At 44.8% G+C, this 18,614-nt stretch overlaps 1 protein-coding gene across 4 annotated transcripts in view; it reads right to left on the reverse strand.

Moving 5' to 3' along the window:
• The window catches only part of LOC111601530, a 95,462-nt gene that overhangs the window by 8,869 nt on the left and 67,979 nt on the right, over positions 1-18,614 (reverse strand). For all 4 annotated transcript variants that reach the window (XM_023318159.2, XM_023318161.2, XM_023318160.2 and 1 more), the window contains 3 exons: positions 12,463-13,100; positions 11,461-12,388; positions 11,107-11,149 (listed from right to left, as the gene is read on the reverse strand). In XM_023318159.2, the coding sequence (XP_023173927.2) occupies positions 11,107-11,149; positions 11,461-12,388; positions 12,463-13,100 (1,609 nt within the window). The remainder of the gene's footprint in view (positions 1-11,106; positions 11,150-11,460; positions 12,389-12,462; positions 13,101-18,614) is intronic.

The following is an 18,614-nucleotide window of genomic DNA, read 5'->3' on the forward strand; positions in this document are numbered from 1 at the left end:
TGCGTTTCTCTCACAAGAAAACATAGATATAATGTTAATAACAGAAACTCATGAGTGCCCCACTACACAAATTTTCGGATACGAACACTATCAGGCTCATGGTGAAGGAGCAAACTGCTTTGGTGGATCCTCAATCCTCATACGAGCAACAATACCGCATACACCTTTACTGCCAATTTGCAACGCAACAATGCAGGTCTCAGCCATCACCCTGCCTACGTCTATTGGAGCGATCGAAGTTGCGTCAATTTATCTTCCGCCAAACACTGGTCTGTGTGATCATCACATGGAACAGGTTCTAGGCCAAAGGTTGAATAAGACCCTCATCGGCGGCGACTGGAATGGATGGCACCCATTTTGGGGAAGCAATAGTGCGAATCGTCGCGGAGAAGTCATATTTGAGGCGATTCAAAACTTACAATTCAGCATATTGGCGACTGGAGCCCCCACCCGTTACCCAATTAATGGACACAGGCCCTCGGCAATCGACTTCGCTGTCTACAAAGGCATCTGTGACCGGCAATTGACCATTGAAGAATCCTTGGACCTATCCTCTGACCACCTGCCACTAATAGTCACAATCCACGCGCAGCCACAGCCCTTGCCCATTAGGAAACAACTACTGCCAGCAGGATCAGATTTAGGAGTCTTTAGGCGCGAGCTCCATTACTCTTTGCACATAGAAATGGAACTTAACACTCCTGAAGACGTGGACTACGCAGCAAACAAACTGCAGGAAGAAATAGTCAAAGCTGCGCACCAAGCCGCCCCACCATCTTGCCAAACAAGACAACAGTCTCCGTACAACATCCCCCTCACCTTGGAGGCCCAACACCTACTAATACACAAAAGATGGGCCAGGAGACGCTGGTTAAGATTACGCACGCCTGATGCCAAATCCATGTACAACGAAGCCACGAGGCATCTTAAAGCTGCTCTCGCCCTGCTTCAAAAGAGGTGTATCAGCGATGCGCTGGTACGAGCTGAATCGCCCACTGACGCAGAGTTTCAATTATGGAAATTTACAAGAAAGCTCAAACGGCAGCCAATACGACGTCATCCCATTCGGAGCATTTCTGGTTCCTGGCACATTGGAGACGAAGCTCAAGCTGAGGCTTTTGCAAACCACCTTCAAGACCAATTCACGCCGGTGATTACCGCAGAGGCCTCAGAAATCGAAGCAACAGAAGACATCGTTCTCTCGCCCCTCCCAGCTGAAGACCAGATAACTGGATGTACAAAAGAAGAGGTTCTTGAACACATCAGAAGAGTGAAGGCAAAAAAATCCCCTGGATATGATCTAATAAACGGCAGAGTCCTTAGAGCACTGCCTGACTCCACCATAGACTACATAACTATGGTGTACAACGCCATGCTCCGCATCCGGCACTTTCCAGCCTGCTGGAAGCGCGCCGTGATTGTGATGATTCCTAAGCCTGGCAAACCCGTGGGAGAAATTGAGTCGTACAGACCAATTAGCCTGTTGCCAGTACTCTCCAAAATATTCGAAAGAATATTTCTGGAACGAGTACTGACACATCTGGGACGCCAGGAGGCCATTCCAAACCATCAGTTTGGCTTCAGGAGACAGCATGGAACACCGGAACAGGTTCACAGAGTTGTGCACCATATCCTTGGAGCCTTTGAAGAAAAGATGTACTGCTCTGCCGTCTTTTTAGACATCAAACAGGCGTTTGATCGAGTTTGGCACCTGGGACTGCTGCAGAAAGTGAGGACCACCCTTCCAGCCCCATTTTTCGCGTTGCTATCCTCATACCTTATTGGAAGAACCTTCCAAGTGTCAAGGGGGCAAACAGTATCCTTGACTAGACCAATTATGGCTGGAGTACCACAGGGTAGTGTTCTAGGCCCAACACTTTATACTTTATTCACAGGAGATATGCCAACTCCCGAGCCAAATATAGGAAGTACAGATGCAGTACTCATAGCGACCTATGCAGATGACACCGCCATCTTATCACGTCACGTATCTGCGCAAGAAGCTTCAGACTCACTACAAAAATATCTGGACTCTTTCGGACGCTGGGCAAAACGGTGGTGTATCACCATTAATGCACAAAAGTCTGTACATACTACCTTCGCCACTAGAAGAGGAGATTGCCCAAGCGTTGCATTGGGGCCCACTATTCCCAAAGCCTCAAAAGTAAAGTACCTTGGTATCACTCTTGACAGAAGGCTGACTTTTAAAGCGCACATAAGTCAAGTAACCTCAAAATGCAAAAGCAAGCTAAAAACCCTCGACTGGATGCTGAGAGCTTCAAGCAAGTTGTCTTACAGCAGCAAGGCCGCCATCTACAAGGCAATAGTTGTCCCAACCTTCGTATATGGTATCTCTCTATGGGGCTCCTCGGCGAAGACTACAAGGAACAAAATTCAGACCCTGCAGAATAAAGCACTACGCAGATGGACTGGAGCCAGCTGGTTTGTAAGAAACTCAGTCTTACATAGGGATTTAGCAATTCCCACAGTTGCTGAACTCATTGGGCGACACAGTTCAAGATACGCGGACAGACTTGCAGCGCATCCTAACCATCTCGCAAGCAACCTGGCTATAAACAACAATAGGCGAAGACTGAAGAGATTGCATCCTCTAGACAATATTAGAACTAATTAAGATAGTAGCTACAAGTGCAGAATAATTGGCATATCTGCCCTCCCATTAGTTAAGGTTTAGAGCTAAATGCGCTATAGAGTCTAAGACAATAAGCTGCAACAAAATAAAGAAATAAAAACGAAAAAAAAAAAAAAAAAAAAAAAAAAAAAAAAAAGTTAAGTAGAATTTTTCGAGTATTTGTGGTAGATGAAAAGTACCATTCGGTTTAAGGTACCTTGCCCTAAGCATAATACAGAAGGCGTCTCGTCAAGTCGTTTTCTTTATGCTGCTTTGATATAGATACAAAATATTTATTTATGTTCTTAATGTCCGTATTTAGTAGCTCAAGTCAGGGCTAACTCCGTATTAGCTTCAACCACTGCTCAGAAATAGGCAACGATTTCTTTTGTAAGCAACCAATGAATACATGAATCGCATTTCAGCTTGTCTGCCTCTAAGGAGCTCAACATTGGCTCAGCTCTGGTACTCGCAGCCAATTGAGTTAAGCCAAAAAAGGCAGCCGTCTATGTATATCTGTGTCTATAAGCTGCCACAAGGGCTGCTATTTTAAATGCTAATCTGTTTGCTGTTTCACATTGCTCGTTGGCTCTCAAAACGAACCTACTTTGGGACACTTTTGCCCACCACACCGAAAAGGCAACTGCGAGCTGAGAGGGGAATGGGTGTCTGAGAGTGGATTGCAAGGATACTATTGATTTTTAATCAACTTTGTGGAACAAGCGAAACACATAGGGACGACAACATGAAACACTTTCCGGCAGCTTACTGCCAGAGCGACGGGCTGTTTTATGGGGAGAATTATTATTGAATTTTGCAAGCGATTAACTTGCACGCCAGCTGAAAGGGGTTGCCTAAAGGTGGACAACTGCCAATCAGCCAGGCAAGCAGGCAGGATGACAGGATGGCAGGATGCCTGTCGCCTTACTTCCTAAGTTGGGGTGTCGCTGGGCTTATGTTTTTAAAAATAGCCATGCATTCGAAATCAATTTAGGTTAGTTAGAGATTGTAGCAGTTGCCTTAGACGCGGCCACTTGACACGCCTTGCACACGCTTAAAGTCGAACAGTGTCGATTGCAACATGAGTAATGTTGACTTGCTCTGAAGGTAAACACAAATTGTGTGGGCTCGCCGAACGTCACAGTGCGTTGTTTCGCTGCGCCCATAATTACATTGAGTGGTGCAGGTCGCTTTCCGAAAATAGTCCAGAAAGAGCTTATTAATTATCCATGCGTATGCAAAAATAAAACAAGCACCTACCGACAACAACTCGTCTGTGGACAACAGCTACAACAACTTCAACAACATGTCAAGACCCAACAATGCGAATTCCACTTGAGCCTTATTAAAATTGCGCATACGCCGCGTTGTCGCGGCTGAGCTACTTGCTCATCCGAAAGCCATTTAAAGTGTGCACATTATTGTTATGGACGCTTGTCAGGGAGGCGTGTGCCGCACAGTTTATTGCGCCCGTGTCAATATTTGTTGTTGTTCCTGGCCGCACAATGTCGCCCACTGGCCATGCCTCCGCCCCCTAGACAGGTGGGGCGGAGCCGACTACAGAATATACGGGCTCTTTGTTGTCCTTAACGTTCTCCTTGTTCGACTCATTTTCGTCGTTCGTTTGGTCATGTTAAAACATTTTAAAGCCAGCCACGCGCGAATTCATGAAAGTTCGCCTTACGTTGGATAATTGTTATCCACTTTCTGTGTGTGGGTGGGTGGGTGTGGGTTGTGGGGCTTTCTCGCGGCTAAGGGCACCAGCTGCGAATGCGGCGATGAAGGTTGATTTAAGTGCCCAGCGATTACATACGTCTAAAAACAAAGCCGCTCATGATTGTCTAATTAAAAACGCAATTAAATTGAAATGAACCCTAAAAGCAATCGATAACGATAAAAGTAAAAGGCGCTAGGCAGAGCCTTAGTGTGAGTTAGCTTAAAGGAAAGCTGTACTTTTAATAAAGACGAACATTTTATAGTTGAGAAGTTTTGAAGGTGACTAAATAGGATTAAGTGAACTAACCTTCGACTAGATTCTCGAACCAAGTAGGACAGGGGATATGAATATGAATTCAAGCTCATCTTCATATTTTTTGATTACTTTATGGATTCAAAATATGGACTTGTTTATGTCTTAAAGTCATGTGACTGCTAACAATAAAATGTCTAATTCGTTTAAGCTCTTAATCGCATTTCTAAGCTTGCTTGCAATGAATGCGAATGAAATGAGTGAATCGCTAACACAATTTCTACGTCAAGGATATGTTGATACGTGGCTTGTTGCTGGCTGAAGGCCTCCGCTGAGCGTGCGTGTGCTGTGCTAGTGACATGCTTTGTCTTTACGCGTGCTCCAGAAAAAGTGAAGTGAACCAGCAACACAAAACACAAGTTGACGTCCACACACAGACACACATACACACACATACACACATACGCGTAGCAACACATATGCACTGCATGCAAATGACACCCACTTCCGATTATGGCAAGGAACTTACGTAAAGAGTTGCCAGCATTTTTCAGTGGCTCGGCTGAACTGCGATTCGAATGGCTTCGCCTCACACTGTTGGTTGTGGCACGAGACACGTGGCGTATGCGTAACAAGCTGGCTACAGAGTTCGCACTTTATTTATTTAATGTCATCCAATGCAAAAGTTAAAAAAAAGTTTGACTAACTGAATTAAATGGACTTACATCTGAGCTAAAAGCTTTTGCGATATGTTGACCTTTCGTAAATTGTTAAATTGAGTTTTCAACATGAACACTAATTGTAAATTAATTTAGATAAACGTCGCCAGCGGCATTTCAGAGCATATTATTAATGCTGGCAATTCGAACATTATTCAGCAAAAATTTCCGCTAAATGCTCGCCGAGTGGCGTTTGTCTGGTCGTTTATGCCGTTATTTTATAGCTAATTGAATTGCCCCAGGAGCTGCAGGCACGGCTGTTAAGAGCAATTTGCGTTGTTATGGCCAAATCAGTCAATGATTTTGACTTATGCGCAAATGTATATGCTAAATGCAAGCGAATCCATTATGGTAAAAATACTTCCTCTAAATGCAAAATGTTCAATTATCGGATGCATTCGCTTTGATGTAGGTGTTTGCTATTAATTAATTGCTTTGCATCGTGGCGTTGATGTCCGTTGGCAAAACACTATGACACGCACACCCACACATACACACACAGAGGCATCTACAAAGACTTTGTCTAAGACGTAGACCAAACACTTAACTGTCATTTGCAACATAAATTTTACTCAAAAGTGACAGCAAATGACGCATGCAACACAATGCAGTTGTTGTTGTTGCCGACTGCAAGATTAGCCACTGAAGCAAAAAGCTTTGCAATTTTTAATTAATTACAAAATTCTTGACAAATAAAAACAAAAGACCGGAAATAAATGAGGAAAAGACACTTGCCCCAAGGCTTCCTTAAATTTTCAGATACTCTTCTGCAAATTGAGTTCCTTAAAGGCTTCAACCGCATCCGAAAATACAATTTAGCCTGCTAAATATACATAGACAGTAAACTGTAAGACAAAGGACTATTTGCAAGCATTTCCTCTTCATTGGCCACATGAAAGGCACCTTCGGCTGGCTAGCTAAGGATCAAGCTATTTATAAATGTGTACACAAGGTACAGCCAACGGTAGTCAAGACAGCTGCAAACCGTGCGCGTGCCAGGGCCAGTAAATAAGTTGCGCTCAGGGACTGGCTGCAACAAGTGGCAGGCTGTCAGTTCAATTTGCGGCAAACTTGACGATGAGCCATGCTGTGCTTGTTGGACCAAATACTTGACTTGAAATTAGCTCGAAGCACGCATCAAAGCGGCTTAACCATCGCTACCGCCAACGTCTTTAGATACTGTATTCAACTAAAGTTGTCTACCTTACCCCACCGCACTGCTGCTCCACCTGCTTTGATATGTGCCAACAGAAATAACAGATCATTGAGCTTTTAATTCGTTTTTAATGTCAGCGTATTATACGCCGCAAATTTCCTGCTGAGCGGTCGAGCGGGCGGTCGTCCACCCCTGTCGCCCCGCCACTCCACATCACCATCCAATCTCGCCCGCATACAATAAATTTAATTCAGCCAACTTGCCGTTGTTTGGCTACCAAAAATGAATACACACAAAAAACAACAAAAACATGGCCCGAACAGAATAAAAATATTCGCATATAAAAATAATTACATTTGAAAAGAAACCGAAAATAAAACAAACGCACACGAGCAGGCCAATTGCCTGAAGAGGAGTACAGCATGGGCAGCCGGCGGAAAATTTATGCGTTTTATTGTTATAATACGAAATGGGTTAAGAAAAATCCATGTGAGTTAAACACCACTCTCAACGAAGCTTTAAGCAGATTGTGCAAAACATAATTTGAATACATAATTTGAATATGACAATCAAAACAAAATCATTTGCTACAGGTTAAGCTGTTTTATAGCCTTTGAGGGTATATGGCTAAGTACTGAATTGAACTGAAATTATTTATTGAATACAAGAATCAATTATGTTTTTAAGAGCTTGATTACAGAAAAATAATGAGCGAACTTTGTTTTAAAGCGCGACTAAATCGTGGATAATTTATCACCGCTTGAAATCTTCATTTGGAAATAATAGATATATACCTATATATAGTTCCTATAGAGCTCCTACTTATTATATTATAATTGTATTCCATAAGAATCATGTTCAAGCTTATTCATGTATGTTTGGTACTTAGGGGCCTTCATCATTCATGGCAGTTTGCGGATTGCCCAATCAATTCAGCCTGAGACAAATCATGCGATTCCAGTAACGTTTGCAGCAAATGATATTGGACTCTTTGCTATATGTACAACGGCATGGAATAAGTTTTTGGGGGCATGGACCATGGCGGCAGGTGCTCATTATTTATTTTATTTATTTTATTTATACTCGCACACACACTCACATATACATATATATATATATATATATATACATATATATGTACTCGTATAGTATGTACATATTAATTGTATAATAATTTTTCTCATTTATTACTACATGCAAACAGTTTTCTTTATTTGAATGAATCGCCTCGCTTGACTGGCACGCAATTTCACTTGGGTGTAAAAAAGCGAAATCGTGGCGCAAATGATGATGGGGTTTTGAGTGCCACTGGGGCAGACTGCCAAACCGACTGAGAGACTAACAAGCCGGCTGACATACTGGCTGGCAGCAATGGCCAGCTGTGGAGCAAATGTAAATGACAGACTGACCATTTGCTGGGGCAACTTGTTGCAGCCCTATTCCATTTTCCTATTTTATTTCCATAGACACTGACATAGCTTAATAATGCAATGAATAATTCGATTAAATGTGCGCCGTGCCGCGTCGATTGATAGATACAGGCTGTGCTGGTGCTGCTGCTGGTGCGGTCCAGCTGAAAATAGCCACACTTGGCTCCTAAAATAGTTGGCGGGGTAGCCTCTTAATTGGGTGTGGAAAAACAATAAACAGCAAGCGGCACGCGTCCATACATAGCTCTGGTACTCTCCGCTTGTTCGCGTAGAATCGATACGAGTTCAGATTTAATAATTTCTGCCCTTGGGATTCGGCGAGAGTGTACATTTTGTTCGATCATCTGAAAGTGCTCACCTGCGATTTTGCGCTCTCGCATTTTGCGCCACAGTGCCTCGGCCTTGCGCTTGGGCCAATTCTCGAACTTTTGGGAGAAGCTCCTAAAGAACTTGTACTCCCGTATCGATACGGACATCCGGCGCTGCATTTTGACTAGAGTGGGCAGCGCCGTTTTGCTAAAGTCACTCTTTGCTAACGAACCACGCGAAAAAGTTAGCGGCAATCAAAAAGCCCAAAACTCTGTCTATGTGTGGGTTTTACACGCACTCAAACCAAAGTTTCTTTTTCAATCTCATTCTGACACTTGCACGTACAAAATGCCTACGCACTGTGCACACTGCACTGCAGAGTACAGTACACGGCTGTTGTTGTTCTTTTGTGATATTTTGTGTTATCGGCAGACCGTTGCACCTTTAACCCGTTACACAGCTATTGAGTCGCTGGCGTCGACGCGTTCCCGTTGCCTGCCCCAGACTCGATGCCGATGCGGTCACGAATGCGTCTACCGTGCACGGCGCCTGTAAGAGCACTAATAATTTTGCCCGCGAACCAAGCAAAATGGCTGAGCCGAGCAGTGTCCGTGCCCGATGCCCGATGCTAGCCGAACAGAGACGAGACGAGTCGAGTCGAGGCGACCGCATAAAATGCTAAGTGAGCAACGGGACGTATGAGCAATGTTGCTGCTGCTGGCTGGCTGTGTGTGATGGTGGCTGCTGTGGCTTTTCTTGTTCCTTATGATGGCTGCTGTGTTAGAGCTGCTTGTGATGCCCTTACCATGCAGATCTATCAGTGCCATAATCATTTATTGTTATTATTTTTTTCTGTTATTCTCTGGTTATTTTTCTCGAAAAACATGCTTTGCGGCCCTTGGCTCTAACAAACCAAACAAATAAATAAATAAATGAATAGCCACTGTCATGTTGTGCGTTGTTGATGATGCTTATTTCATTTCAATGTTTATTGAAAGGACACACACACCCACACACCTATACACACACACAGAGCCAATTCTGTTTCTATAGACTCTGACAGCTTTTGTTTCAAGTAGTTGCTTTTTATGGCCATATGAATTGTGAGATGGGCTGTGAAAGTTTCGAGTCGATGGCCAACCGCACCTGTTGCTTACAGGTAGGCGGCCCAAGGGGGCGGGATGCTTGTTGCTGCTTAGTGGCCGCTGGCATAGTTAGTTGCTGAAGGTTAAACTTTAGTATTATATTTTTCTTCTTTTTTATGTTTTCTGTGCACTGGAGCATTGGAATATTTATGTTAAGTTAAATGCATTTTGCAATTTGCATTTTCTACTTTGATTGGCTTCCACTGAGCTGGCAAATAGTTCAAAGAACAAATTGCTTTCGAAATCTGAGCAAATCACAGGAGTCATTTTTCCAATTAATTGCATTTCGTTATGGGCGTGACAAGGCGCGTAGAACAAACACGACATTGACACATGCTCAGATGTGTGTGCATATAGACTACTGACGGGAGTCTATGTATATCTCGAAGCATTTACGCGATGACGATGAGCAAGATAAATAAAATAAAATAAATGCTGGTAATTTTTATGTGTGCAATATGCGATATAAATCATGAAATACTGCGTGTTAATCTTTTCAACAAAATAAACAGCAATGAAAGCAACAAGAAAAGCGCCAGCTTCCGTTATGAAACGATGAGCACAACAAATGCTACCGGCCCAGCCTCAATCTCAATTCTGAGGACCATGCCCATGGCCACGCCCAATCCCATGCCAGCGTCTCAGCCTTAACATCAGGTCCCAGCGTATTATAAATGGAACGAGTGTCACATGGCAATGAGTAAATGGCCATAATACGATATTAGCAATATAAATACAAGCGATGCTAAAGGCCACGGCATTGGCACCGCTGAGAAACAAGCTGACCTTTGCATGTGGCCAATGTGGACGTCACTCTAATGACGTCATGTAGAGAGCAAACAAAAAAACGACCGGATAGTTCAGCCAAGCTACGTGCAACCACCATGAAGTGGCACCTCCTGAATGACGTCATCCCTTGGATGCTGCTGTTACTCTGATAGCGTTGGCTCAGCTAAAGCCGTTCAGCTGACTGCGAGCACTTTGCTGCTGATTCAATTTAAGTTCATTTATATGCCAGTTTTGGCACCACCCACCCACCAGCACCACGCCATTCACTGGCGAGGCACAATGCAGATGAAATCGAATATATGTGCGCGTGTGTGTGTTTGTGTGTGTGTGTGTGTTTGCTTGAGTGTCTACTATTTGTGTGTTGGCCAATCGCCGCATGCACATTGACAGATTGACAGTCATTTTCGGCTCGCCATTTGTGTTGGAGTGTTGACGGAAGTGCTGGAAATTGGCAAAAGAGCTGCGGCTGGCCGCCCTCTCGTTGCTGTGGCTATTGCTGGTGCTGGCCAAAGAACATGAAAGTAATTTAAATGACAGCTGCCCCGTCCTTAAAGCTGTCGCAATCGGGCGCTGGCAGTGATTGCCTTCAATTGTTTGCTGCGAAAATCAAATTATGCTAACTGACTGAAATCGAAAGTTAAGTCTGACGCATAGAGCGCCGACTCTGTTTTGTATATTTAGGACTGGCTGGGAAATATTTGGTCATAATTATAGAGATTATGAAATGTACTCTTCACTGTTATTATAAACCACTCACGCTTAATAACAGGCCGCTAATTGGCTGGCAGGACCACCAGCACATCAAATCAACGAGCCCCCTAACTTGATGGCCGGCCTCGTCCTCGCCCTTGATCTTGGTCTGGATCTTGATCTTGGCCTCGGCCAGACCATTTAAATAACTCATTTAGTGCACAGATACTTTTAAAGCTAAACAAAAACTCGTTGCCAGCCACTCACCTGCTAAATAGCGATCACTCTGTGAACGAGAATAGCGCAGCGTCTGTGGGGTAGATGAAGAAAATAAAAAAAGGAATATATTAATGTCTGCTGATCAAGTTTGCGCGAGGGCTGCTCGGTAAATAATTCGTTCACAGTGCAAATCTATCTAATTTTACGTTAAAGATTTTGCTAGCAATAAGAGCAGAAGGTATTATATGATATGTATAAGAATCTTATATCTTAGTATCTTAGTATTTGCCTGTTACTAGACTTGAGTGAATTTAATTTTGGCTGAACTTTGCTGTTCAGTTTTTTAGCTGCCAAGTGCATGTCTATCAACTAGTTTCTGTTCTGACTGCCCTCGATACTAACCAAATGCTGTGCGGCAAAATCATCGCAGCGACGACTCCGCTCACGCTCCTTGAGCAGCAGCGGTGCTGAGTTCGATTTGGTGGTCAGTTCCTGAATGCCGCCAGTGTCGCTGTGCAACGAGGCGCTGCTGGGCGAAGGAAGCTCCACAAAATGATGTAGATGCGTGACCGTTGTGGCCGTGGGCGAGAGCAACGACTGGAAGGGTTCCTGGCGCAGCGCCAATGACAACTGACCGCGCTCCTTGTGATTGTGGCGCGGCAGCAGCTTGCGGGGCTGCAGCAGCAGCTGATGTTGCTGATGATGATGGTCCAGTGAGAGGCTGCGCTGGTTGCGTCTGGGCATGCAGGGCATCGGCACCATAATGGGCGGCGCAGCACTGTACTTGCGACGTAGCACAACCGGCGTGGCTATCGAGGCAGTGCCGCCACTGGCACTGCTCGCATCGCCGTCGGTGCAGTCACAGTCGCAGTAATGCTGCGCCAGCTCGAACTCATCCTGGCACTCGTCATATTCGGAGGCAGACGCTTTGGCTGGTAATTGTTTGACTGTCTGCTCGTCTAGCATGTCGTCCTGAGACTCGTTGGCAGCCTCGCCCCCACTGCCGCACAGGCTGAGCACCTCAAGCAGATCGGGATCATCGGACGAGGCCACAGAGCCACTCTTTTGGAATTTCATTTTGCGCAACGCTTCCAGGCTGCTAACAGACTCATTATCGGGCGCACTGCCTCCAGTCCTATGGTGATGATGTGAATGATGGTGCTGCAGATGGTGGCTCTTCCAGTAGGACATGTCTTTGGGCGGCGTAGCCGTGCCAATGCCGCTCTCGTTGTTGTCGTTGTCCAGTCCCGAGGAGTCGAGTGATATGCCGGACTTGCCAGAACTCAGCACACCGGCAGCCTCCTCACAGGCCGAAGACGACGAAGTGGAGCTGTGAGCAGGCAGGTTAGAAAAGTTGACATATTAATACTGAACGAAGATGTAATGACTCCATTAGCTACTCACTTGTTGTCTTCATCGACGGCGCCAACGCTGCGCAGTATGGACTCCTCCGAAGTCCATAGTGTTGAGGTGGAGCCTTTTTTGGTCACATCCACCAGATAGCCAGGCGTGGCGGCGCCTTTCCCAGAGGTCAGCTGTGTTCCACTTGTTGCTGTTGCCGTTGCCCCGCCGGCTGCTCCTGGCTTTGCTGGTGGCGGGGTTATAACATTTCTGCTCGTCAACGTTGGCGACGTCGCGGCTGCTGCATGATTAATGCCCACCCGTTTTGGCATGGACATGGAAGCCGTTTCCATGTCCAAGCCGGTGAATAGACGCTGTCGCCTAGATTTTAAATCGTCCATGGTGGTCGCAGTAGCGGCTGCCTCACCTGTTGCCGCCGTTCGCTCTTCGATTTTCAATGCACTTTGGAAATTTGTCAGCTTATGAGTTGCTGACGTCGCTGCCGCAGTCGACGGCTCTGCTAGTCCATTAGCTGCGAACACCGCCAGACTCTTGCGCTGGCTCTGCGCACTCGCCGCAGCTCTTGGTGCCGTGCCATGGCCGCCCGGCGCCGACAGTGTTCGCATGTAGGCAATGCTCGGCTTGGCGGCGACTTCGCTGCGTCCGCAATCAAGGTTGAACGATTGCAGTGGAATGGTTGCCTGCCAGAGGAAGAGGGAGAGATAGAAACAGAGAGAGAGAGAGAGAGAGAGAGTGAGCAAGAGAGTCAAGAAGGGAAGTAACGTATTAAAATATAGTCAGTCAGGTTTAATATAGAAAAGTCGACACAACACAGTGCTGACAGATTCGAGGGGCCGCAACCTCAACCTTTAAGCGAAGGACCTTGAATGCATAATGAGCTTGGCTTCGCGATGGGGCTGTAGTCCATAGACTGGATAGCAGGAGGCCTGAAGCTGCTGCCTGCCGCCTGCTGCCTGGACCAACGCGTTTTCACGTTTCGACCATGCCAGAAGACAGCATGCGCATAAAAACAATGCCAAAGGAAATATCAATGGTATTTTTGAGCGTTGTCAAGTGGCTTTGGCCAAGTACGAATACAATCAGAATTTGTATTTTATGCAAATCGCCAGAAAGAAACTGAGCGCTGTGCTGCAGTTAGTTTTCAGTGGAATCTGCTGAAAGCCATTTCAAGTGGCCGACACGCAAGTCCCCCTTGGTCAGCTTTTTATAGTGTAGAAAAATTTGCTATTGTTGGGTTTATGATTTATGTGCCACAGCTGATAGCTGGCAGCCTTCCACGAACTATGCAGAGTATCCAGCGTAACCAGTCACCTGTGCCTGTCACCGCTCGTTTGCTGGCCAAAAGGGGTGGTGACCGTGGTGCATTCGTTAAGTTCGTTATGTCAATTCGATTTACAAGCCTTTGGCAAGCGATTGACAATTTGCTTTTTACTTGGCTGCCAACGTGGACGACAGCCAGTGAAAATTCATTTTAAAAGCAGCAACAGGCGGAAATTGATTTATATGATTTATTGGCAAAAAATGCCAATGCTAGTGTGTGTGTGTGTGTGTGTGTGTGTGTGTGTGTGGCTTGGCTTAAAACATGAGAGTATGATAAAAAAATCCATAGCAGGTTGCCGTTTCTGTGCTACCGTCGTTGTTGCAGTTACTGCTGCTGACGCGACCACTCTCAGCTCCTTGGGGCTTTTTGCTCCGAAACTGTAACAGCAACAAAGTGGCTAACGAGCCTGGTAAAACTGAAAACTGTAACAGGAATATGAAGGGAGAACCCAGAGCATACGGTTGAAAATGGCAGACAAATTTAGTGTATCAGACTGTTACTTTTGCGCTTCGACTCGGATGAAAGCATCAAATAAACTTCTGTTGCAAATATGCAAGAGTTGCAACTCGAAATTGATGACCGTAAAATATGAGCTCGAGCTTAAAATCGAAATGTTGAAACTAATTTAATTGGATGCTGTTGTATAATTGTTTCAATTGATTTTTGATTGAACAAAACTAAAATACTTTTAATTGGATTGAATGAGATTATGCCCAGGCTTTTCCACAAATTTCATAATGTAATTGTGAACAGACAGGATGCGGCCAGAGTACCTGGCCACAGGCATGAATGTAAGTAAATCCTTAGGGAATATGGCAACTGTTGCGGTTGCAGTTGCTGCAATCGAAATTTGTAATGCATTATGGAGTAGCAAAGCGAATGCAGTCTGTGTAAAACAGCTCCTATGAATTATTAATAACGCTCAATATCGATGTCGACGACGATACCAATGCCCAATGGCGTATCAGCCAACTGCGTGCTAATGAGCCGCCAACTCTCGCTGGCGACGCATTAATTGGTCGGCCATCCGCCGTGGCTTTTATGGGCATTTACACATGACTATGTATAGCCAGGTAGGCGCCAGGCCTCGGCTCCAGTTTCAGTTTCAATTCCAGCGCCAGCTCCGAATATTAGATCGAAAACTGCATCAAGCCATGGCACTAATAAAACTTATAGTTTCAACGTATTTTTATTGATACAGACAATCTAAATGTCGTCGGAGTTCGCTCCATGGGCATTTAGTGATTTTATCAATACAAACAAAATTCTCAATTATGGAGCCAAGTTGAACTTGTTTAACATATGTTCCTCTACAAGCCGACTATCGCTCTATTACATATATTCGATTTGGAAATTTTGCTGTGATTGAAATGGAAGCCTTTTATGATTGGGGCGAGTGACAAGGAAAATCAGTTTTATTTCCATTGCATTAGAATTCGTTATTCGATATCCGAAACACTGCCAAAAGCCAATTTAAATGCAATAAAATGTGAACATTTCTCACAACAAACTGACAACGCGACGCACTCAAATCAAATGTTTTCTTCGGTTAATGAAAACTGCAATAAAATGAACACAAAATGACACAATAAAATATTGTCAAATGGCCCTAAAGGGGTTATCTGGCCACAATGCATTGAAAATAGGCAACTGTAAATGCCACTAATTGATCATAAAAGTCTAAGAGAGAAATCTTGAGAGAGTCAGCAAGAGAGAGAGAGAGAGAGAGCGTGAGTGAGAGGGAGACAAATTTGTGTACACGTTTACTGCTTTCAATATATACAAAATTTAATGACAAATGCAATGCAGGCAAAGCCTCAGCGTTCCACATTTATTGATGTATGACCCAGAAAGAAGGCCCTGTTTTCAGCTCCGCACCCAGCCCTGTCAATATGCGGTACGAGCCTGTCCAGACAATCGCAAATCGATTGGACATGCCTCTACCCGCCTGCGGTCACGCATGCTCTCTGATAATAATTATCAAATCAAAACACTTAAACGCCTGGCCAGCCCATCGTTTTACGGCAAGGCCTAAGCAACAAGCGCTGCCTCTCGCCTTCTTTGCCAGCAACTGTTGCTCGTCATGTTTGTTTGCCTTGCAGTGATTTGCAAGTTCTACTTAAGTCAAAACTGTCCAATGTCCGCGGTCCATTTATGCTGCAGCAGCAGCGAATTGCAACAACGTTGCACACATTTCGCGTTGCTGGCTGCGATGCGTGAAAAGCTTTTTGTGAGCGCGCGGCCTTTGTGTTTGCTGCGAATGCCCATTCTGTCCAACTACCCATCTGCATGGCTCGTCATCATTAAGCGCGGATTGCATTGCGCTGCATGCCACACATGCGAAGATTCACTTTCGCAGCAATCTGAGCGCGCCTCATAAACATCACAAGGGCAACTAAATTGGGGCGTTGGGTTCCACTTGGTCTGGCACAGCAGCAAGCAGCCAGCAGCCAGCAGCCCGCAGTCAGCTACAGTTCCATAGTGCTGACAGCTGGCCAGGAGTGAAGTGAAGTGCTCGGCTGCAGTGTAAGCGTCTTGATTTGTGTTTGAGTATCTGCCGCCGGGCGGCGTATTGACCCAATTCACTGGCCCACCTTTCGAAAGAAAAACATCTGTTTTTGCTTTACTTTCGTTGACAGTCTGTTCTCTTGGGTCGTTTTCGGAGGCACTTTGGGTCTCTTTTGCAAACAACGCACGCACTTGTGTCCTCGATAAGGTTGCCGCTTGCTGTATGCCGTCTCTGATTTATACAGCTATTGGTAGCCTATAAATCAAGCCAGCGCTCTGACTGACTAACCAACTGACTGACTCAGTCTGACCGTCTGAGAAGCGAACCACATTCTCGGCGTTAATTAGTGCTTACTACAGGTTTCGAGCTTAAGCGTTTTTAATTGGCACTTTTACTTGAGCGATTACTGTGAAATATGACAGCTCGACTGCCTACATTTTGGGAAAAGCAACAGCAACCGAGACAGAAACAGCGTCAGCAGGAGCAACTGCGAAATGTCAAACAAGCGCCCACATACCCTGTTGCAATTTCTAAAGGAAATCAATTCCACACAGCTGCTGCAGCTTGGCAACAGATTATGCTTTTAACATTGGGATCGGGCCTGAATTTGTGCCAAAATTTCTCATGCATGTCATGGAATATTTAACAAAACAGAGCAGACTCGACATCAGTTTCCTGTTGTGCTTAAAATAAAGGTCGGGCCAAGCAGCAGACGGAGACAGAAATAGAGATAATCAGTAGTAGAAAGGGTATGCAGCCATGCATATCATTAGCACAGAAATTATAAAGTATATATAGAATCTATGTAGTATATGGCATGGCATCATGTGCTCCTTGCGCCTCTGCAGTTTAACGATTGATGGAAATTTACCCAGCTCGCTTTTCAAATTTTGTGGCCCACAACAGCAACGTGAGTCGTGTCAACTCTAAGTCTACGTGGTTTTGCTTTATTTTTTCCGTCTTGCATACCCTGTAATCACTTTAAATGGCTCAAGCTGGGTATTGAAAGCCACACCTATCCATCCATCTTCGCTGCTATGCATAATATATAATTTATGTGATAGCAAAGATACAGGGTATCTCGTAGTAGTGGCCCACTTAGCTAAAATACTTCTTGTGTGTATTATTTATTGGGTTTTGTGGTATTTTGGTGTGTTTTTCCACTGGCACGCGTTTTGAAAATTAATATTTGTTGCCGTTGCTTTTGTTGTTGTTGTTGCTGTTGCTGCCGCAGCAGCAGCCTTTATAAGGTTTTTCCACAGATAATCACAGCCAGTTCAGAGCGAAATGTATGCTAAGCATATGCAACTATCAACAGGCAACAGACGACAGCCAACAAGAGACCACAAACTCAGTGCCGTTTATGAGCTGCTTGGGCTTATAAATGTTTTAATTAGATCCATTTGATATGATAAGCCCGAGACAGCTAACAAGTTGCCTGGGTTTCTGGGCTTTGGTTTATGGTTTATGTCTGGATTATATGGGTCATAGAGTGAGTGTGGATTGAACCTTTGCCTCTGCGTCTGCCTCTGCATCTAAATCTCTCTCTCTCTCTCTCCCTGCCTGTGTGTGTACGTGTTGTGACCGCAGCCGAGCTGTGATTTAGCCTAGGAGAGTTGCAAGAGCTGCAGTTGCATCAGTTCAGTTAAATTAATTTACTTTTGCGTTCAACTATGTTTAAATATGACTCAGGAATATTTTCTGGGCTGCCACTCAACGAGGGTTGCTTCGTAAATTATTCACTAATTAGCTTAATTTTATTACACATTTTATTGCGCTGCATCTCATCGAGTTTTCTTCATTGCAGCCCAAAATGCAACTGGTAGTCGTAAAACTGGCTTCTGTTTTATTTTTCATATATTTTCCCTATCTTTTCAACAGTTCAAAGTTTAACTCATTCAAGTGGCAGTCTGGAAGTGACTGTCTATCACTGCTCTCTGCACCCTGCGCCTGCCCCTGCCCCTGCCCCTGCCATGCTCTTGCCGCCTGCACCAATGCTGCTCATAAATTTCACGCGCTTCACTTGCGCATCCGGCAGCGTCGCGGGGTACAGCATATGGCACATATGGCGGCAGTTCTCGAGAGGCAATTTTTACATTTTTTTTGTTAGGGAATATGCTCGTGCCGGAGTGTTTCAAAAGAGAGCCAGCGAATGGCAAGGGGGGGAAGTGGATTGTTCGCGTTATGTGTGGACAACATTGTTTGACTTTAGATTAAATGCCTTTGTTTTAAGCGCTTTTTATCTAACCCACATAAAATATGTTGGGCTTGCCTCATGTTGAAATCGTGCGAGAGATTACAAGGGAATATAAGTGATTTCAGATTATGAAATCTCAGTGTGAGAATTTATGATTGCATTTAACT

This window comes from Drosophila hydei, unplaced genomic scaffold (genome assembly GCF_003285905.1).
Source record: "Drosophila hydei strain 15085-1641.00,03,60 unplaced genomic scaffold, DhydRS2 tig00000063-arrow-pilon, whole genome shotgun sequence".
Taxonomy (NCBI): domain Eukaryota; kingdom Metazoa; phylum Arthropoda; class Insecta; order Diptera; family Drosophilidae; genus Drosophila; species Drosophila hydei.